The sequence below is a fragment of the Musca domestica genome, unplaced genomic scaffold (genome assembly GCF_030504385.1).
Source record: "Musca domestica strain aabys unplaced genomic scaffold, Musca_domestica.polishedcontigs.V.1.1 22, whole genome shotgun sequence".
Classification (NCBI taxonomy): Eukaryota; Metazoa; Arthropoda; class Insecta; order Diptera; family Muscidae; genus Musca; species Musca domestica.
Window position 1 is genome coordinate 1,311,283 of NW_026712262.1, and position 24,057 is coordinate 1,335,339.

General features: G+C 38.7%; 1 protein-coding gene across 1 annotated transcript in view; it reads left to right on the forward strand.

Annotated features, from left to right (window-relative positions):
* Window positions 1–14,415, forward strand: part of LOC101894201 (uncharacterized) — a 52,131-nt gene extending 37,716 nt beyond the window's left edge. Inside the window, exons 4-7 of the mRNA XM_020035524.2 lie at window positions 6,918–7,119; window positions 7,184–7,347; window positions 7,454–9,671; window positions 9,739–14,415. Coding sequence (XP_019891083.1) covers window positions 6,918–7,119; window positions 7,184–7,347; window positions 7,454–9,671; window positions 9,739–10,753 — 3,599 coding nt within the window. The 3' untranslated portion in view covers window positions 10,754–14,415. The remainder of the gene's footprint in view (window positions 1–6,917; window positions 7,120–7,183; window positions 7,348–7,453; window positions 9,672–9,738) is intronic.
* The last annotated feature ends 9,642 nt before the right edge of the window (window positions 14,416–24,057 follow it).

The window sequence follows — 24,057 nt, forward strand, 5'->3', positions numbered from 1 at the left end:
TTCTTATCTATTATTAGATTTAAAAGAAACATTGCATGGGTGCTTGTCCCTTCATTCAAGTGATCTTGGCTACCTACTGGCGCATCAATATCTGTGTGTGTGGGTTATGACCTTTATTATCCTACACATTATCGTATGCGACAGCGCACAAGATCACTGAATTGTACACATGTGATATTTTATGACCACTGGGAAATTGACAATTTTTAAATATTTATTTTTAATGGTTAGATTTTCCCAGCGCCTCAGCCGCACTCAAAAGTATGTACAAAGTATTTTGTACATTCTCCCGGGCGGCTTAAATGTGTATATTTTTAGTGGACTGTATTTAAAAATGGATCATGAAGAGGATTATATAAAAAATATTTAGACATATAGCTTTGAAAATGATTATATTATATAAATTATCCTAGGTAACCGCTTGCAGGAAACGGCTCCACTTATCTATCCAGCCTCGCTCGCCAATACCACCACCCTTATCTGCCGGTTTTAACTTCCAAGCTTTATAATTCTTTGGCGACTTGTGATTTGGTAGTTGCTGGCTGCGATCATCCAAGGAGTCATTTTTTCGTAGGGCATCCAAGGTTAGGTCATTGCTGATGTATTTTATACGCGGTTGCTTCAATGAGGATTCCCGGTGTTTGTTATTAATTCTATTCCTCTTTACCTTGTCGCGCTCTTTTTTCTCCGCTTCCTCGATGCATTTATCGTTATCTTTGCCAAACGTGTCTTTTAGAGAAGTACCAATATACACCGGATTTCTTTTTTTGCTCTTCTCTTGTTGGTGGTTCTGTTCCCTGTGGCTTCTCAAATTCATATTGTCCAAGGACACTTTTTGTACATGCTTGTCCATTTTGTCACTGCTGACTTCCTCTGATGTGTCGAGTTTTTCTACGATGGCTTCCAATTTTTTCTTTTGATGTTCCAGCTTAGCTTCCAGATCTTGGACTTGGTTTTCCAGGTCACGCCGTTGCTTTTGAGCTTTTTCTTCAATGGCCTGTATGTCTCTTTCAAATTTAGTTAGCAAGGACTGCACCAAATCTTCAAGCCCCAGTTTTTCATCATTAGCGGTTTTCAGGCCATCTTCTAATATTTTGATTCGGGAAGCTGATTCGGCTAATTGTGATGCAGTATTGAGTCTTCCCTCTTCATTATTTTGGGTAAGAGCTCTAACTTTTTCCTCCGAGTTAGGACTTGCCGGCGGGAATATATTCATATCCTCAAAGTTTCGAGCTGCAACAAAAACACACCAGTCACATTCGCAATCATGTGGATAAAATAGCCAATATCTTCTAGCCATTTCAAGAGTGTCTCGATCACCAATACAATATTCCGCTTCTCTTTTATCATCCAAAGGGCATGTAATATCACCCTTTGCATCTTTTCCACAACTTGTGGTCTTCGAGGGCCTCTGCTCTGTTGTCAGCCCAAAGGTGGGAAATACAATATTTGCACACTCCTCAGCTTCCATTGCTACTTCCTCCGGACTAAGGAAATAGTACTCCAGTTCAATTCTCCAGGGTCCTGGTGGTTTTAAGCATTCTTCAATTTCCGCTTGTGCAGTATCTCCATTCAACTTGCAACCTCGTGTTCTCGTCGCCATTAATTTATGCGCTAACACAAGGCATTTATCCACTGCTACTGAACTTTCCTGGATTCTCTGAGGAATGTACTTTTTAAAACTTTTCAACGTTTGTTGTAAAACGTAATACGTGTTTTCAACAAGAATCTTATACTTGTTCACGTTACGAATTTTTTTAAATTGAGTCGCCGATGCCAATGTTGTGCAGAAATAGTCAGCCAAGACCAAAAATTTTGCTTCTTGATCCATTTTTTTTTTTTTTTCGGAATTCTTTTTGAGTTTTAACTTGGACTAATTGATGTCCTCTTTTCAAAATTTATATTTTTTTTATTTTGGGACTTTTGTTGTCCTCTTTTCGTTTTATTTTTATTTTTGCCCCTATGGCTTTTTTTTTTTTTGTTTTTGCCCCTATGGCTTTTTTTTTTTTTTTATTTTGCCCCTATGGCTTTTTTTTTTATTTTGCCCCTATGGCTTTTTTATTCAAATTTTGCCCCTATGGTCTTATATTTAAAATGCCTTAACGGACTTTGTTTTTTGTAGAAATTCTCCTCTATTTCTGGAGAATATCTATTTCTGCTTGTAGTGAGTCTCTTACCACTGGTGGGGGAAAACTCCTACAATTTTTTTACGGCCGCTAGTTATTTCCACTTTATAAAAAAGTGAAGGCTCGATTGACCATATGTTAGCGGGAGAAGAGAAAACACAACCGTATCGTGTGGCTGTTGGTTCAATTCTAATTTTATTTTTAAAATATGTTCCTTACGTACTACTGAAACTAATCTAACTTAACCTAGTCGCAGCCCCACAATTGTTCTTATCTATTATTAGATTTAAAAGAAACATTGCATGGGTGCTTGTCCCTTCATTCAAGTGATCTTGGCTACCTACTGGCGCATCAATATCTGTGTGTGTGGGTTATGACCTTTATTATCCTACACATTATCGTATGCGACAGCGCACAAGATCACTGAATTGTACACATGTGATATTTTATGACCACTGGGAAATTGACAATTTTTAAATATTTATTTTTAATGGTTAGATTTTCCCAGCGCCTCAGCCGCACTCAAAAGTATGTACAAAGTATTTTGTACAGGTGGATTCAATGTGAGCTGGTGAACTCTTGGTGAATACATTGTGAGCAGGCGAATTCATTATGATTAGGCGAATTCATACTGAGCTGATGAACTAATTGTGAGCGATTGAACTCATAGTGATTTTGCGAACTCATCGAGAGCAGACCAACTTATATTGAACTGGAGATCTTATAGTGAGCAGACGAAATCATATTGAGCTGGTTAACTCATTGAAAGCTATCAAACTCATAGGTCAATGACGAGCTCAGTTGGACACATTATTGGGCTGGTGAAGCCACACTGAGCAGTTGAACTAATATGTAGCAGGCGAACTCATTCAGAGCAATTTAACTCATATTGAAGTAATTAACTTATTGTGAGCTGGTGAAATCATTATGAGCGAGTGAACTCTTAGTGATCTAGCGAACTTATCAAGAGCAGACGAACTCATATTGAGCTGGTGAACTTGTTGTGAGCTGGTGAACTCATATTGAACTAGCGAGCTCATTGTGTATTGAGGAACCCATAGTGATCTAGCCAACACAATATGAGCTGACTAAGTCTTAGTGATCTTTTGAGATCACAAACTCATTGTGATTTATCGATCTCATTACGGGCTGTCTAACTTATTGTAAGCTGGTGAAATCATGGTGATTTAGCAGACTCATTGTGAGTTGGCGAATTCATATTGAACTGGCGCGTGCATAATGAGCTGGCAAACTCAAAATATGCTCGTGAACTTATAGTGAGCTAGTGACCTCATAGTAAGCGTGTGAGCTGACTAAATCATAGCGAACCGATAGACCCATTGCGAGCTAGTTAAATCATTCTGAGTTTACTAATTGTTTAATTTTTCATTGTCAATTAAATGACGGATCATTTTCACTCTAAAAAATTTCTATCGAATCCTGGAGTCGAACTATCAAACATTTTAATTGAGAGCTGTTAAACTCATAGGGAACTAGCGAGCTCAAAGTGAACTGGCACACTCATTTTGAACTGGTAAACTCATACTTAACTAGCGAGTTCATAATGTACCAGCGCACCCTTGGTATTCTCATTATGATCTGTCAGAGTCAAAATGATCTTGTGTGAACTTGTAAACTCATAAAAAGCTTATGAACCTCATAGAGAGCTTGTAACCTCATAGTGAACCTGTGAACTCGTTGTGAGCTGACTATAATGGCGGGCTTGCAAATTCATTGTGACCTTGGCAAGCAAATTTATAGTAAGCTTGCGAACTCAAAGTTAACTGGATCATAGTGAACTCATACAGAAGTCAGCTGTTATATCTATTCCACGTATAGTGAAGGTTGAGACCTCCAGATAAGATGGCTCCATTTGGACAAAATCAACTAAGCAAGCTACTTTCTCCAATACTTTAACTTTCGGACCAGGAGTTTATCAGGGTTCATATTCTTGTGCTCACTTTCTCCTTGGCAAAAAGGTATGGTATTATTTTTCGCCGGAAAAAATCTCAAGTCGAACCAGTTTTAACTGCATACAATATTGGATTGACCACCAAAATGATGAGGATTTAGACACTATCAGATATAAGTATGTAACAGGGGAATCATGTTAATGCAGCCTTCTAATTTTCGCATTTATATGGATGCAGCTCTCTTATTGCAAGGGGAGCGTAGCCTGTTCAACTCTATCGCTCTGAAACTGACAAATCTATCAAAGAATCCCATCCTTGGAAGACTCATAAAAAGTCACATATTCCTATAACAATGTATTCTGTTCATAGAAATCCAATAGTCGTCAGTAGAACATCTTAAACCTCCAGGAGAGTTATTGAAGGTCTTCCTTAAAAATAACTCCCTGTAGAAAATATTCTTCTTCTTTTATTAGCATATTCGTTTTTCGGATGTAATGCGATTATAGAAGATACATTTTTTTTAATTCTCATTACATACCTAATAGTTTTATCAGCTCTTGCCTATTCGTCTAGTTGGATACTTAATGGGCTTAAACACCAGTGCAGCCTAAAGTATGCTCCTGAATGCACCCGTTATCATCAACAATGCAGCATTTTGAACTGTTGCATTACATGATTTACATAATGACTTACATAAGGAGTACTACCAGACTAAAGCTCCATTGCCTAAGATAGGGCGAACAATTGACTCATATACCCATTCGATTATATGTGGTTTGAGGCCCCATATCTTGCCTATGGAGTTCTTTCAAGTACAATTAAGCTTCTCTTTGCGCATTCCTCAGTATTCATTTTCCAGTTTAGATGTGGTCAAGGACAGTACCGAGGTATTTGGCTTATGAGGAGAGGGTTAACGTGACTGCATCTAGCATTGGTGGTATGAAGGAAGGACACTTACGTTTCCTCGTGAAGAGGACGAGCTCCGTTTTTGATGGAGAGCTTGACGAGAGCTCCCTGCATTAGATCTGAAATTGTTTCTAGGAATTTTGGTGCTATTAATAGTTTACTGTTGATGACCGTTAACCATTGTAACGGTGAGAGAACGCCGCCTTGCGATGTGCCCTAATGACCGACTTTCTAATAGACGTCTCCCAAATGTGTGAATTGATGATTCTGCTGCTTAGCATGGCATCAGTCCAATTACCGAGGAGTTAGGTTACATTAAGTCTTAAAAGAGAGGTATGAATGGACTCGAGTGTGACGTTGTTAAAGGATCCTTCCATATCAAAAAAGCTGCCAAGGTGAGCTGAGAGCCATTCATATTTTTCTCGGGGTAGTAGAGATCTTATTTCAATATCAATCAACCTTTCTAGGGTTTTTAGTAGAAAGGATGAGAGACTAATCGCTATGTAGTCCTAAGGAAGTGAGTGACTTGGATTCCCATCTTTAAGGGTATAAGACAGTGACTTCCCTGCACAGTACCACCGGGATGTGAGGTAAACCCATACAAGCCTTGAAAATCTCCTCCAGAACTTGATTTATGGACTCCAAAGCTTATTGTAACATGGCGAAAATAATATCGTCTAGTCCGGCTGATTAAAAGGGTTAGAACGTGTCTATGGCCCACCTGATTATCGCTTCTGTGCAGTTGGGGAAGTGAGTGCTGGCCAACAGATTAAGAGTCTCCAGTCCGGAGTTAGTCCACCTACCATCGACCCGTTTTATACTAAGGATTTAAGGATTTAGAATCCATTGAAGGGTCTTTATGGAATCAGAGATGCATAGCCATGACTTGCGCTTGGTCTTCTTGATCTCACTGTTGTAGTTATTAAAGATTGCCTTATAGGCATCCCAGTCCGTACGTTGTTTGATCTTGTCGGCCCTATTTTACAATTGTCTGCTATTTGGCTAAATGTTTGGACCACCAAACTGGTTGGCATTTATTGCCTGGGTCGTTATCGCATTTACAGAGTTGTCTATATCTAGGGTTGAAGTTAGGGTCAATTTGGCGAAACGGTGAGGCCTAGATATAGCAAGTTCTGCAAATATTTCCCAATGCGCCACCTACAGAAATTTTGAAAACTATCTTCCGGTGATCCAAAAAGAAGTATTCAGGAGATATTTACCAATCTAGTATAAGCCACACTTATTGGTGAGGGTGAGGTCCTCCTCCCTGTTAGAAAATGTCACATCCTTGCCCATATTACATATTTTGAGATTATAGTTTAAAATAAAATAAAAAATGGACCCACCTCTGGCGTTAGTGTCTTTGATCTTCCGTTGAAAGTGGTGAGCGTTGGCATCACAACCGATTCTAACTACACTTCCAAGTGTTCCATTCCATCCTGATACCGATAGCTCTTCAAAGGTTACTCGGCGCACGATTGCTTTGCATTAAGTTTCGAAATTGAAATATACTTTTCTGCTCCCACCATTTCAACTTTTTCATTTCATTCCTTATTGTTAGGCATTTTCCTTGTAAGGACTAAAAAATTTTTTTGAGCTATTCTAAGAAGTGATATATTCCATCTGGTTTCTGTACTTGAGATTAAAGTAGGGTTTTCCCTTGTATCGAATTTTAATCATAATTCCGCATGAAATCATTATAATTTATATAAAATATGAAATCTAACCCCCAAAAAAAAAAAAAAAAATAATACAGTTGCTGCTATTAACCGACTACTAACCCCGCATCCGAAATAAAAAAACTAACAAACTAACCCGCCTTGACAAGCCTGCTCTACATTTCTTTGTGGTTCCTTAAGCCGTGCAACCTACTATTGGTGACTCTTGATCTTGTGTTTATGATTTCGTTTCACACCAAAATCACCACAAAACCCAAAATTTCATTTTCTTCATTCCAAAATTTTCATTTTAGATATGGCTGATTCTTTACGAGATTTTCAGTGTAAATTATGTTCCAAACTTCTAGGCTCACGGGCAGCATTGCAGCGTCACGCCAAGGAGGTGCACAGTCGGAATTCCACTGTGGTCAGTTGTCCCAGATGTCAGAAACTGTTCCAGAATCGTAGCAATTTGAAGATACACATGTTGACGCATTCGGGTGTGCGGCCGTTTAAGTAAGTTGGAGCTCGTCTGGCACCATAACTCACCCTTTCATGTTCTTCTTCCATTTTCTTCCAGATGTGCCGAACCGGAATGTAATGCCGCTTTCACCACCAAACAATGTCTGCAGTTCCACTACAAAAAAGTGCACAACTACACCCAGGAGCAAATGCCGAAAATTGAACGCAGTGTGGCCTATACCTTTGATGCCTATTCGGGTGGTATGAAAGTTGATTTCCTCGGTGAGTTTGGAGTGAAACGAACAACATCCGTCATTGCTGCCTAAGAAAGAAAAAGGGATCTGACATTTAATTTATTTTTTACTAATTCTTCTCTCTCGTTTCACAGAACAAGCTCCGCGACGAAGACGCAAGAGTCTGGAGGATCAAAATTCCGTCATGAGCTCGAGCATTCAGAGTGATGCCGAATTTTCCGATGACAACATTTTCGAGGCCATTAAGAAATCCGGCAAATCCATCAAAGATCTGTGTCGAAATGAACCCAACCTCTCTTTGTTGTCCTCAAAGATTTCCAGCATATTCGGTGAGAAGCCACCGCCCCGAAAGCGTGGCCGCAAACCCAAGGACTACCATTTGATGGAACAACAAGAGCAGGAACATTTGGAGCAAATGCGACGCAAACAAAATGCTCAATTGAGTTTGGTGGAAACCTTCCTCACCACCACAGCTCAACGTTTGACGGCCCAGCAGCAGGTGCAACAGGTGGTGGCGGCAGCAGCTGCTGTCTCAGCCATGACCGGGGCGGCCAGTGATGATGCCACCAATAAAATGCACATGATGTCCGGATTGAATCCCACGCACATGGGTATGGGGGCCCATCATCATCTGCACCAGCAACACCAGCAGCAGCACCAACAACAACAACAGCAGCAGCAACAACACCAGCAGCAGCAACAACAGAATCAGCCGGGCAACATGAGCCACGACGAGGACGACGATGAGGAGGATGACGATGATGATGATCAAAGCCACCATGGTGGCCATCAGGGTACACCCCACCACATGGGAGGCCATGACAATAACGGTTATCGACATCACCCGGGCATGAATGCCATGGGTCAAAATTTGGTTGTGAGCAAAGGTAGCAAAAAATGGATAAGCGGCGATGATCGCCATCTGAATCGGGACTGTGCGGTGGGTGACATGTCGTCGTCATCGGGCATGAACAATACTGCCAACCAGTGCGGCATGTCGGCAGACAATGACATGCCATTGCCGCCGTTCGCTGTGCCTCAAAGCAGTGCAGAGGATCCCAACAAGCTAATGGGTTCCAATCGGGACTTCTTGTCGCGTCTCATCAACTCCGCCAATCCAACGCATCACAATCACCATGGTTCCAATGCAAGGGAGGAGGATGAGAATACCTCGTTCCTGGATGTGGTGGAATCGAATAATGCTGCAGCTGCCGCCGCGGCTGCTGCTGCTGCGGCGGCCGCCGCCAATAGTCAGATGGCACAATACCATCACAGTGGCCAAAACAATGAGGCGGCCAACAATAACGCCGGCTCCGTGGCTTCCAACAATACCAATGCCTCCGGTCTAACCGGACCTGGGCCAACGCATCCCGGCAACAACAGCCAGGATGATGCCGATCAAATGTCCATGAATTCCCTAACCCAATCCCAAGCCTTTATGAGTTCTTTTTACAACAACGCAAATGCAAGACTGAGCGGCACAGCCACCGGATCCTCTTCCTCGGCCAGCATGCTGGTCGAGGCAGCCCTCAATTCGGTCGGCAATATGATCGACAATGACAACAATGACATGAAAGTCCCCACCGAGAGCAACATCAACACCGACAGCCCCATGAGTTCGCATGTCGATGCGGAAGCGAATCGCTTTGCCGGCGGCCACAATCCCATGGACAACCTGGAGAGTGAGCTGAAAATGATGAAAAATCTCAACAACTTCCCCATGCAAATACCACCACTGCCAATGTTTCCGAATGCGGGCAATAATCTCAACTCCTGTGACATATCGCCAAGTGCTTCGACGCCAACGAATCCGCGCAGCAATCAAAACGATGTGGACGTAGATGCTGGCTCAACGCCCAGGGGCCAGCATATGGGCAACTCGTCGATCAATGAGTCGGAGGCGTTTCCTTCAGCTGCCCAACATCGAACACCGCCAACACCCCAACCTATTTCGCCGGGCAGGGATTATGGAATGTTCGGCGGCGGAGGAAATCAGCCAGGTTCGAATGGTGGTACACCGGGTGGGCCTGGTACGGCGGGCAGTAACAGCAGTGCCAACAGCACAGGTGGTAACAGTAGTAACAACAACATATCAGCTTCATCTCCCTTACCTGCCGCCTTGGTGCATCGACGCAATGCCCCCAGTGTGGGTAGTGTGTATCCCGAACACGAACTTATATCGCCGGCCTCGTCACCCTCCATACCGCGTTACAATTTCAACAATGGTGATGTTATGCGTCACAAGCAACGGTCCGACTCGGAAACGGATAGGCGGCATGTCCTCCCGACGGGGCACAATCACCATCATCATCTGTCCAGCGATGAGGAGAATAGCATAATGCCTCAAAATAGGTAAGTTACCCAAGAAGAGCCGAGATACTTCAATATTAATTTCCTCTTCTTCTATTCACCTCCACAGTGTGGGCCAGGATATGCGCATGAAATTCCCCCAGACCCAAATGGATTTGATGTACTCGAAATACGAAAGTCTGGCCAATCAAACAGCTTTAAAATACAACAATCAAAACATGGACTCACCCTCGGAGTATCGCAACACGAATTCGGCAGCCAGTGTGGCTGCCAGCTCAAATGACATCTCCGATTTGCAGGGTCTCGATATGTCATCGCGCTCCAATGTGAGTGCTGCGAACTATCATCACAATTTCCAGTTGCCCAGTAATAGCTCAGCAAATCTGCCCGGCATCGGAAGGTATCATCATCACATTTATGACATCCTCTCGGAAAGAGAACAAAATCAACAGTCCCAGCAGAGTCAGCAGCATCATTCAGCATCGGCAGGTGGTCCAGCTGCAGCGGCGCAACATCAGCAGCAGGATCATCCCAGTCAGCTGGCCATGCAGCAGCACCAATCGGCCATGCATAGTATGCTTACGGATCAACTCAGCGAACAGGACCATGATCAGGCCACTTCCGTAGATTTGAGTCGTACCGCCAACTATGTGGTTCCCTCGCCGCCACAGCTGCCCTACAATCATCCACATCACGACATGTTGCGCATGGCCTCATTGGACCTAACGCCCAACACCAACATGTCGGTGGGCAACAATCGTTCCTTCCTCTCGTCACAAATGCAACATCAGAGCCGCGAAAGTCTCGAACATCATCGCCTACTCTCGACGGTGGAACAGCATCGTATTTTGGCAGCATCAAATGCTGCCGATCAACATCGTTTGCTCGTGGACCCGACGGCTCATTTGCTGATGGAGCAAAACAATCGCCTGCTCGGTGGTCCCGATCAATCGCGACTACTGGGCGAGTCGGCTCAGAATCGTCATATGGCACGTGGTTTTGGTGCTTATCATCAGGTGGCGTCAAGTAATTATCATCCGGGTGTGAGAGCGCCTGTCTTGCCCTCAGCAAATCATCATGCTTCCAATCCTTCGAATTATCATCCATTCCCGGCCTATTATTAGTTAAGGATATAAGTTTTGTTTGCACATAAGCAACATGAAAGTATTTACATTGGTATTTTTTTTTTTTTTTTGGGAGAGAGGATTATTGCGAAGGTGTAGTTATTCTCGGAAATGTTGAGAGTTCTCGAATCAATACTCTAGGTCCAAGGTCTGCGGCCTAAATGTTTGCGTGCCCAAGGCTTTAATACACCCTCCAGAATATTTTCGCGATAATATTCGGCATTTATTCTGATGCCACGGACGATTAATACGGGCGGAGAGCGACCATCGGCTGTTACGACGGCCCACATAATCACAATGCTCGGCGCATGAATTTTGGTGGCCAACCGAAGGTTCACATTTTCAGATGACCTCTTCGGCAAGTAAACACGATCATTTTTTTTTTTTGTTTACAAACTGCTGGATAACGAATGTTTGCTCATCGGAGAAAACCAAATTCGGCAGTTCACCACTTTCGGCAAAGTGAAGCAACTCTATAGCTCTTTTGAGTCTATTTTCATTCTGTTGCGGTGTAAGTTCTTGCACTTTTTGGAATTTCAATGGCTTTACCCCGAGCTCATTTTTCAATATTTGTCGCTTCTTTACTTTTCGAACCATTTCTGCTGATTTTGCTGTTTTCTTCCATCCACTTGCTTGACGTCGGGCTACGCTGACAGTATCACGGTAACGAGTGATGGTACGAGACACAAAAGATTTATTCACATTTAAATGATGGAGTGCTCTAACGATAGCCACATGTGGTTTTCCAGCCACTATCACGCTTGAATTCCATCACGAATAACTTTTTTTCTGGAAAATTCTCACCAAAATGCTTTTGTACGCTTGTAAGCAATATAATGAGCAGTCACTGGAATAATTTTAACAGCTGTCGGACGAGTGGCTTAGAAATGACAGCAGTCTGAAGTTGGTTGCAGTTTTTTGATCTAACCGTGTTAAAGTAATATACGATAAGTGTTAATGCATTTGAAGTATATGAAATTCCGAAAGGCCATAAAATCTTTATGTGCGCCCTAAGGAATTTGAAAATGTCCCCGCACAAAGATAGCACTGCAGTCACGAGTTAGCATAAACCAACTATCTGTGTTCATTAATAAAAATCATTATTAGGATCAAAACAGGCAATGTTAGAATGTAAGTAGCTATCAAGAATTGTGAAATAAAATCAGACTCGAAGCTACATCCTTCTCACTAAAACAATTGGTCCTTCGAGCCGGATAGAGAATCGAAATTACATCGAAAGAATAAAGTTGTTCTTTCCTTTTCACTAAAACATTTGATCCGTCGAGCTGGATTGAGAATCGAAACTGCATACGTTTTTCAATTTATGCATTTGATCCTTCGAGGCGGATAGAGAATTGAATCTACAACCGAATCTAGAGTCCCTCCTCTCACTTGTACATTTGGTCCTTCGATCCGGATAAAGAATCGAAACTGCATCCAAAGAGTAGGGTTGTTGTTTCTTTTCTCAATTTGTACATTTGGTCCTTCGAACCGAATAGAGAATTGAATCTACAACCGAACAAAGCGCTGGTGTCCCTTTTCTCATTTGTACATTTGGTCCTTCGAGACGGATAGAGAATCGAAACTACATCGAAAGAATAAAGTTGTTCTTTCTTTTTCACTAAAACATTTGATCTTTCGAGCTGGATTGAGAATCGAAACTGCATACAAAGAATAGGGTTGTTGTTGCGTTTTTCATTTTATGTATTTGGTCCTTCGAGCCGGATAGAGGATTGAATCTACAACCGAATCTAGTGTCCCTCTTCTCATTTGTACATTTGATCCTTCCAGCCGGATAGATAATAGAAACTTCGTCCATAGAATAGGCTTTTCGTTACTTTTCTCAATTTATGTATCCCTCCTTTGGTCCTTCGAGCCGGATAAAGAATCAAAACTGCATCCAAAGAGTAGGGTTGTTGTTTCTTTTTGCAATTTGTACATTTGGTCCTTCGACCCGAATAGCGAATTGAATCTACAACCGAACAAAGCGCTAGTGTCCCTCTTCTCATTTGTATATTTGGTCCTTCGAGACGGATAGAGAATCGAAACTACATCGAAAGCATAAAGTTGTTCTTCCCTTTTCACTAAAACATTTGATCCTTCGAGCTGGGTAGATAATCGAAACTTCGTTCATAGAACAGGTTTATGCATTTGGTCCTTCGAGCCGGATATAGAATCGAAACTACATCCAAAGATTAAAGTTATTCTTCCCTTTTCACTAAAACATTTGGTCCTTCGAGCCGGATAGATAATCCAAACTTCGTCCATAGAATAGGCTTGTTGTTTCTTTTTTCAAATTGTACATATAATCCTTCGAGCCGGATAGAGAATTGAATCTTCAAGCGAACAAAGCGCTAGTGTCCCTCTTCTCGTTTGTACATTTGGTCCTTCGAGTCGGATAGAGAATTAACTCTACAACCGAACAAAGCGCTAGTGTCCCTCTTCTCATTTGTACATTTGGTCCTTCGAGCCGGATAGAGGATCGAAACTACATCCAAAGAATAGGATTGTTGTTTCTTTTCTCAATTTGTACATTTGGTCCTTCGAGCCGGATAAAGAATCGAAACTACATCCAAAGAATAAGTTGTTCATTCCCTCCCACTAAAACATTTGGTCCTTCGAGCTGGGTAGATAATCGAAACTTCGTCCATAGAATAGGCTTGTAGTTTCTTTTCTCAATTTGTACATTTGGTCGTTCGAGTCGGAAAAAGAATTGATTCTACAACCGAACAAAGCGCTAGTGTTGCTCTTCTCATTTGTATATTTGGTCCTTCGAGCCGGATAGAGAATCGAAAATTCATCCAAAGAATAAAGCTGCTATTTCCTTCTCACTAAAAGATTTGGTCCTTCGAGCCGAATAGAGAATCGAAACTACATCCGAAGAATAGAGTTGTTGCTCTCTTTCTCGGCTTTTTACATTCATGTAGAAAGTAAAATAAAATTGAATAAAAAATTCAAATATTATATTCAGTCGTACCTGTTATAAATTACCCAACACTCCAGATCCCCGATTAACAACGTTGTTCTCTATAAGTACTTTCAGGAATATACTTATATATAAAAGTAAATTTCAGAACTCAAAACTGCTAGCACTATATTCTGAAAATAACTTAGCATTTTTAAATCTTCTCCAACAAAAAAATCCCAATGTAAATATTAAAAATATCCTTATTCTTTTCGCAGATCCTATTTCCTTTGATATTATAGTGCAATAATTTGTATAACTGTTATAGATATAGTTTTTTTTTTTCAATATTTGTTTGCACACATATAGTTTTTAGCAACTACAATGCAATAGCAAGACATATACACTAGTCAACAAAACCAAAACAGAAATCAACATATGATTCTAATCGATATATTGTTTAAGCATTTTCGTTACTATTTTTCTTAGCCATAAACAAATAAATATTAATTATTACTATTATTAATTTAGTGAATTTTTTATAGATCATAAACAAAGTTTTAGTTCCTCATTTCTGATAGATATATATACACACATAGACATGGCTCCAGTTCCGTGGTGAAATGGGCTAACACAATATTAATAGCCTATATTTCTAATCCGTTGTTTTTTGTCAGCTTTAGTTTTACTTTTTATTATTCAATCATTGTGTTGTGTACTTAAAAAAAAAACATACATATTAAATGTATAATGTAAAATATCATATATAAACCAAAAAAAAAAATATAAAATATTAATAAAATAAATAATTATAGCTTAGTTATAGTTCTTAGTCTTATATAATAAATAATATTAATAATTTATGAATATATTTATGTATACAAGAAGAAGAAAAAACAAAAAATGACAAAACTTATTCTTTTATAAGAAAATTTTGTGCCAAGATGTCGTCGAAATGTTTCACTTTTTTCTTCGAACAGTTTGAGAAAAAGTGAACCCTGTGTAAATTATACGATAATTATAATATTGTAAGTGTAATAAATATTAGGAAATAATAATCTATATGGAATTACAAACAAAAAATCCAACACGTATATATTTGTCTAAAAAAAACATCACCCTTTGTCCCAGTCTGTTATTATGCTAAGGCGGCGACACAAAATTACACTTTGCTACTCCAAAGTAAATTTAAGGTTACTTAAAACTTTTCAGCCATACAATGGGAGGGTATATGACGTGTGCGGTGTTTGCAACTCGTAGAAGTATACATTTGAAATCGTATAAAATATATTTTTGATCAGCCGCACAACCTACGACGTCCGTCTGAACTTCTATCTATCCGCCTTTTGATAATTACTTGCTTTTTTAAAGGATCGATCGACATAGATTTCTTGATCCTTGCTCACAACCATGATTTGCCTGTTAGTTTTATAGCATCGTTTTATTATATAAATTATTTCGGTATTTGAGATTCTCATTGAATACGTCAGCTCTGTAAAAAAGACATCATCATGTATATGGAATGATCCTGAAACACGTGGCCGTTTTTGTTTCAGAATTGACACATGGTTTGTTTATGTGGTGGCTTATAACCTTCATAGCCTAGATTGGTGTGTTAAATACACAGTTCTGAAAACCACACCACTCGGATAGGAATTGTTATTTATTGAGATGTTTAATCGATTTTGGCTAATAAGGAACTTCGTACGATTCAAGTTGTAATGTTACGATGTAGATTTGTAAACTCTCCACCATACACATGGTCTGTCCCAGAACCTTCAAGAATCTATTGGCTTTGGATTTTTTTCGATATCATAAAGGTAAATTTGGTTATCGTAGTAAAAACTTTTAGATTCTTGCAGTTCTGGAACATACCAATAGTATGGAGGGTATATTAAGTTCGTCATTCCGTTTGTAACTCATTGAAATAATAATTTTAGACATAAGTAAGTATATAAATATAGTCTTGATCAGTGTAAAATTCTAAGACGATTTAGCCCTGTCCACCGTAGCCGTCTGTTGAAATCACACTAGAGTCAAAACGAATAAAGATAGGTATATGCACAGATCAGTCTTTTGTCTGCAGGCAGGTGAAGTTCGAAGATGGGCTATATCGGTACACAATATCATGTAGCCCCCATATAACGGTACCCCCCGATATTCCGTATTTTGATGATTATAGCCAAATTTTTCAATGAAATTGTCTGAAATTCTACACAAGAAGTTCCTTCTATGTACTTTACCCTCTGGAATAGCATTGTCTATATAGGTATACGATATCGTATATCCACCATATTACGGTATTCGGTATTTTGATGATTTTAGCTAAATTTTTCAACAGAATTGTCTAAAAATCCATACTAGAAGTTATTTCAAAGCACATTACCCCCTGGAAGAGAAATGTATAATAGGTCCACCGGAATTGTTTCAAATTTCGTATTTTGAATTCGTAATGGGTACTACAGCCTATGACAAAAAATTGCGTTTGCCGGCCCACGTCTTCGTATAGCTTCCATATAACGGTTCTTCCCTATGTTCTGTATTTTGATGATTTTAGTGACATTATTCACCGGAGTTGTTTAAAATTTCGTATTTAGTGTTCGTAATGGGAACTACAGTCTTTGACAGAGAATTGTATATGCAGGTCCACGTCTTCCTATAGGCCCCATATATCTGTACCTCCCTATATTTCGGTATTTTGACGATTTATTGTACATACCTACCTATCCGATATCATTAATATAATAAATATTTGTAGGGTCTTTTGATATTGATCGGCATTTTCTATACATGTTATAACGTGTGAAGTTTAGAAAGTATCAAATGTTTATTTCGTATTTTATGAACATTTTCTTTATTCAAAATGTTGACCTCTTTTTGGGGGAGGTATCAGAAGGAGTGGGCCGATGTATTCCATGTACCAAGATTGGAAGAAATGGAATATTTTTTCCGAGGGTTACTGTTCGCATCAGTCAGACAGACACCACAGATCGACTCCGAATGTCTTGAATCGGATTTTGACCGGAGGGAACTAGGGGAAGTGTTTACAACCGTTTTTTTTTCGAAGCACATTTCTTTCAAATGAGGGTAAACTGATTTTTGGAGGAGTCTATAAAGGAAAAAAACATTCGTGCCGGAAGGCGTTGAATTCGTGTTAAATTTTTGCTCTGCAGCTAAGTTCTCACCATATAATTCCTATAATTTTAATGATGCTATATTTGTCCAATTTGGATCATACGACCATGTTTCGTCTAGAAAAATGTCTGTAAAGTTTGTACCAACTCGAATTATACATTTTTATATTTACGTACCTTTTCAAAGTCATAATTTTTACTCTATAGCAATGATATTTATTAAAAAAGATACAGCAGAACATCATACTTCCCCCAAATATTAAGATATAGCTCCAAAATATTTGTTCCATCTGAATTAGAAGTTTATCCCCTCCCTGTTATTTCATGGTGGACGGTATTAAAATTTAGACCAGAATTTATGTCTCAAGCTTGTGTATCTTGCATTTGGTTCGACTCCATTCCAACTTCAAACCGGTGATGTCTCGATAAATGTTTATGGATTTAGAACTCTCCATATAGATCCAAGTTTAGGTATCGGTATTGCCAATATCGCTATATTGATGATTTTTATACACATTTTTAATGGAATATTTCAAAAGTTGTTTGGGGTATTAAAACTTCATCTCGGCCTATTATAATGGCATTTTTAGGGGTTTCATATATAAAATATAATTTTATACCGTTCAGCATGGAAATAATACCTCCAAATATTCATAGAGAGACCTCGAAAGGTATATACGATTTGGGATAATGGATTGCATTGGTATTTAGACTTTGTTTCCTGTGATATACGTTTGTCTCCTGTGATATACTGTTGTGTATATAGCCCCCACGTAACTGTACCTTTGGATAGTAGCGTTTTGATAATTTAAAATTCAAAATTAGTGGTTCGTAATGGCTTCTAACTGCGGTGACAGAATATTTCCTATATTGGCCCACTGTTTGCCGTATCTCGATGCTACAATAATTATAGTTTTATATATAAAATTTTGAAGAAAATAAAAATAATATACTTATAATTTCCATATCTCAATGGACCTTCTCACAAGCATTGCCGACATATGTCGAAGCTTCGGAGTATCATCTTTGTAATACTGCTCAATTATTAGTATTTTGAAATTACATTTCTCATCCGAAAGGATGTAGTTTTTCATTTCTACTTCTTATATATTTGAGTAGCGCAGTGTAATTTTGTGTGACATTTTGAGAAAACCATTTCAAAAACCAAAATAGAAATATTATTTTTAAATTTTGTATAATCGTAAAAATTACTATGAAAGAAAAATAAAATTCAAAAATCAACAACGTTTCAAGTACAAAACAGAATCATTCAAAAACAGTAACATCTTTTATTTTCACAATACATGAGTTTATGCATTCTCCAGATCACAGGAAAAATATTTCATTTTTTAACAAAATTCAAAAACCCCATTTTCCCGATAAAACCCAGAAAAACTTTTATTTCCCATTGAAAAAGATTTTTGATTTAAAATTTTCAATTCATATTTCCCACCCTGCCATTATCATCCAAATCAACTGGAATAAATCACTGCAAATGCGATACGATTATAAATAGCCGTATAAATAATAACAAAATTTAATTGAATATAAACAAAAAGGAAAAGCCAACATCAATGATTATATATAAATATATATTTACTTATTGCTGGATATAACACATTTTGGTATAACAGTTTTCCTTTTCGTTACTTTTTGGTTTAGCAATTCTTGTAAAATATTAAAAAAAAAAACTCAAAACAAACACATTTTTGGTATATAAGAACTTAATGATAAAATAAAGGTAATATTACTTACATATATTTAATACCATTATTATATACAAGCATAATTATATAATAAAACAAATAATTATAATAATTAATACATAACTATATACATATGAAAATAAAAATTTACCAAAAATAAATAAAATCAAAATATTTTTTTTATTTACATTAATAAATTAGTAAAGTAATTGACTGACTGACTAACTTAACGATTTACGCCCAGACGAAAGGGCTGAAGGCTGTGGGTCACTCTTGGTCCCAGGGGGTCAGATAAGGCTGGGTTTCTGGAAATCCGTGCTAGAACAGTACGACAAGTGTTAAAACGTACTAAATATGGCACCTCTTATATTTGAGAAAGCAGCAGATCTAGAATTCTTAAAGTTGGGATGAGGGTCACGGATGGAGTGTATGATAGATGTACCTAAGCATTTTTAAAATTCCTACCATTAGTGTGCGAAAAGTACTAAAATGTACTACATTTGGTATCATTTCGTATCATGTGAACGGAGAGAGTGTATTTATATAAAAAGGTACTAAATTCAGAACAATTCGAATTTGGAGTAACGGACGTAGCTGGAATCCTGAAATTTGAAAACAAAATACCTATTGAACTGTATGATGTAGGTAGTTTTTTAAAATTTGTGCTTAAGTGTACTAAATTGTACTAAATTTGGTACAATTTGGATTTGGGTGAAACAATAGAGGTGGTGTCCTGAAATTTAGAAATAAGATTACTGTTGGAGTGTAGGATTTGGCTCCATATTCTATGTACCTATACAGGGTGAGATGAAAAACTGCAAACAACTTCAGACTGATGTGATTTCTAAGCCACTCGTCCGACAGCTGTTTGTTTACAAGCGTACAAAAGCATTTTGGTGAGAATTTTCCAGAAAAAAAGTTATTCGTGATGGAATTCAAGCGTAATAGTGTGGCATTAGAATAAATGCCGAATACTATCGCGAAAATATTGTGGAGGGTGTATTAAAGCCTTGGGCGCGCAAACATTTTGGCCGTAGACCTTGGACATTCTAACAGGACTCAGCACGAGCCACCCAAGAATGGTTACAATATGAGGCTCGTCGCTTCATTCCCAGCGCACAATGGCCACAAAAATCTCCGGATACCAATCCGTTGCACTATTGTGTCTGGAGTATTTTTGAAAGCAAGGTTGGCACTAAAATATACCAAAGTGTCGATCACCTCAAGCAAGCACTTCGCCGGGAATGGGCCAAAATACCGCAGAACAACATTCGGGCAGCGTGTGAAGGTTTCATTGGCCGTTTGAAGGCCATAATTCGTGCCAAAGGTGACCAATTCGAACAAATCTAAACTTAATCTAAAATTTGATGCTATTTCCGAAACTTTTGCTTTCATTCAATAAAATTAAAAAAAGATGTAAAAATTATGGTGTTTGACTTTGTTGCTGGTTTTTATCTCACCCTGAGTGAACAAAAATTTACAAAATTTGGTAAAATACAGATTTGTACCAACCGATCGGGCTGAAAAGCTGAAATTTGGAATTAGGATTACTGTTGAAGTCTAGGATTGGGTTATTTACTACTTATATATACTAATGGTACTAATTTTGGTACAAATTGCACTTGGATGAACCTATAGAGAGGGAGTTCTGAAATTTAAAATTATATCTAGTAATCAGTACTAAATAGTACCAAGTTTGGTATTTGTTGTAGAAATAGAGCTGGAAATCTAAAATTCAATATTTGGTAGATTTTATTCTAGTCGGTACCTGACGTCAAGCCCCAAAATTCAACCGTATCCGAAAAAAGTATAATGTTCGGTTCCTAATAAATTAGAGGGACCTATATCTAAATATACATTTCCTGGGTTTTAGCAATTTTTTTTTCAACCACTCGAGTTATATACCCCAGGCATCTGCCATAAATGTCACGCCCATATGACTTACCCTATTCTTTCAAAATTAATAAAAACAAAATACAATCAAAATAAACTATGGGAGCTTTTCATGCCAAATATAAAAATGTCGAAAATAACATGGAAATTAACGAGAAAATTGAAGAAGATCCAAGGGAATTCGATACCGAAACAAGGCCGCTACCGTCACAAACTGAAGACGAGCTGAAACATCGTTTACTGGGTAGTAACGCCAGGTCAAACATGAATAACTGAAATTTATTGAAAATGTTTTCCCCCTTCAGCTGGCATTGTTCAGGTCTATGCCACGCAACCATTTGATACGGTTAAGGTCAAATTGCAAACCTTCCCCAATACCTACAAATGTATGTGGCAATGTTTCAATATAACCTATGGAAAATATGGCATCTATCGCGGACTTTATGCTGGGACAATTCCTGCTGTGGCAACCAATATTGCTGAGAATACATTGCTCTTTGGAGCATATGGTCGATGTCAATCCTTAGTGGCGGATTATCGCAATATTCAAGAGGTCCAACAATTATCGTTAATGGAAAATGCTGTTGCTGGGAGTTTATTGGCTATAATTTCAACTCTAGTTCTGTGTCCTTGTGAAGTTTTGAAATGTAAATTACAGGCAATACAAGAGGTAAGGGGATTGCCTGGAGCATGTACCATTTATGAAATGCAGATATTGTTATTTTTATAGGTAAAGCGTTACATCGAAAAGGGAAGCTCTACAGGGGTGGTGACACCATATGAATTAACCAAACGGATTTATCAAAATGATGGTAGGTGGGTTCGAAATATCATTTTTGCTCCGTTGTTGAATTTAAAATAACCGAGCATTTTTACCACGATATCCTAGTTTTCCTTCATAAAATGGAAAAAATAGTACTGAGTTGCAGGTTTTAGAAGAGAAATTTCATCATTGAAGCTGATTGGATATATTTTAAATTCATGCCACCCATCCAAAGCCTTGTCGTTACAAAAAATTCCGATTTTTTATCTTCAGGCATAACTGGTTTCTACCGTGGATTGGGATCGACATTCTTACGTGATATACCCGGATTTTTTATCTATGTTACCAGCTTTGAAATGGCGCGGAACTATTTCACCAGGTATTGTCAATTCTGTTTTTTATACCCTCGGACATAGGGGTATTGAGGACATACAGGGTTACCCATATTCGACGGACCCATCTGGCAACGTCATATCTTTTGACAGAGATGTCACATCGCTTAATGACATACCGCGTTTGGAGCGTCAGTCCAAGTTGATTTTTACCATGAACCAATACACGCCACGCGAGCGCTCTGAAATAGTTGAAATTTACATTCAACAGAAGACGTCAATTGTGAAAACTCAATGTGCTTTTAAAACATTAAAAAATGTGAGAAGTGCGCCTTCTAAGAACACCATTAAGCGTTTATACGAACAATTTTCGACTGGTAAGGCTCTTTCTAATCCGAAGAGGCCATATAAAAGTCGACCAATGCGATCGGCCGAGAATATCACTGCCGTACGAGCCAGTGTTGAGAGGTCCCCAAGAACATCCCAAAAACGCCGTTCTCAGCAGTTAGGCATGGCTCGGTCCACTTTACAACGGATTATTCGCATTGATTTGCATTTGTTCCCGTACAAAATGCAATTGACACAAAGAATGTTGCCTGCGGACAAGCCTCGTCGATTGGAATGGGCCCTAAGGTCCGTCGAATATGGGCAACCATGTATATCATTTGATACGACCAAACCATGAACTAACGGTTTTAGACCCTAGGTCTCTTTGAATCAAATCCGTGTCACGACATTTGTGGTAGATCTAGAGGTGTCCGTCCGTTTGTGTGTCTGTCTATTTGGCCGACTGTTGCGCACGATAACTCTCGAAGAGTATCCAATTTGATCCAAATTTGGTACAACGTAATTTTTTGTCAAACTTAGATCGAGTTCGGAGATAAGCAATATCGCTCCACTCCTTCTGGTATCTCCCCCACAAAAGTTCCAAAATTTCACAGAATATAATTTACCGTATAAAACGAGACAATATAATCCAATTTTGTGAAAACTTTGTAAATCCCAACATTTTCATCAGTGCTAGGTCGAGTACGAAAATGGCCAATATATATCCACTCCATCAAGTTCCTCCCCCACAAAGGGTCAACATTTTAAAAATTATAATTCTTATAAAATGTGATGTAAGTGTCCGATTGTCTTCAAATTACAAATATCACAATATTTTTATTAAACCAAGGTGTGGAGTGAAGATAGATCGGTCCAATCCTTCTGATACCTCCCCCACAAAGGGTAAAAGTTTTGAATATCCATGAAGCATATAAAACGCAAAATTAATATTTCTATCAACACAATATCTGTTATAAAGGCAGCAGAGATCGGACTCCTCCTTCTTGTTCCTCCCCAACATAGGGTTCAAGATTTTGAATATCCATGAAGCTTGCAAAACCCGAAATGAGCATCCGATTCCTTTCAAACTCGGCACATCGGAATATTTCTACTATCGCAGGATCAGCTGTTAAGATGGGGTATATCGGATTACTGCTTCTGGTATCTCCCCAGAAAAGGTCAAAATTTTGAATAATTATAACTCTCATAAAAAGTGAAATTATTAACCGATTATCTTCAAATTCAACACATACCAATATTATTACTAGCACAAGTCCTGTGGTGAGAATTGTAGATATCGACACACTCCTTCTGGCTCCAACATTTTGAACAAGCATGAACTCATAAAACGTGAAATGATCAACCGATTATTTTCAAATTTGGCACATCCCAATATTTCTATCAACACAAGATCAGGTGGGAAGACGGACTATGTCGGACCACTCCTTCTCGTACCTCTCCACAAAGGGTCACAACTTTCAGTAACTATATTTATCACAACTTGTGAAACAAGTCAGGGATTCTTTAAGGATGTAGTCGATATATTAAAAATCTGGCACGTTGTAATATTTATAAGTCAGATACGAAATAGAAAATATTGGCCCACTGCTTCCGTACCATTCGCGGTAAACATTTAAATAATCATAACGCAAGTCAGAATTAGTTTTCACAAACGGACGTTGGCGGAGGGTATATATCTGTCGGCAAAACCGACTGATATTTTCTAACTTGTATTTATTATAACCTCCACCATAGTATGGAGGGTATATTAAGTTTGTCATTCCGTTTGTAACACCTCGAAATATACATTTTAGACGCCACAAAGTATTTATATATATTCTTGATCAGCATAAAATATTATGTCGATTTACCGATGTCCGTCATTCTGTCCGTCTGTTCACCCACCCGTCTGTGGAAATCACTCTAGCTTCCGAACGAAATGAAGTAGGTTGATACAATTTTACTCAAATGTATATTATGTCTGTAGGACTTTTGGTAAAATGACAATGTAGGTCCACGGTTTCATATAGCCCCCATATAACGGTACCTCCCGATATTCGGTATTTTGATGATTTTAGCGACATTATTCACCGGTATTGTTTCAAATTTGGTATTTGAAGCTCGCAACGGATACTACAGCCTATGACAGAAAATTGTCCATGCAGGTCCTCGCCTTCGTATAGCCCCCATATAACGGCACCTCCCGATATTCGGTACTTTGATGATTTTAGCTACATTATTCAC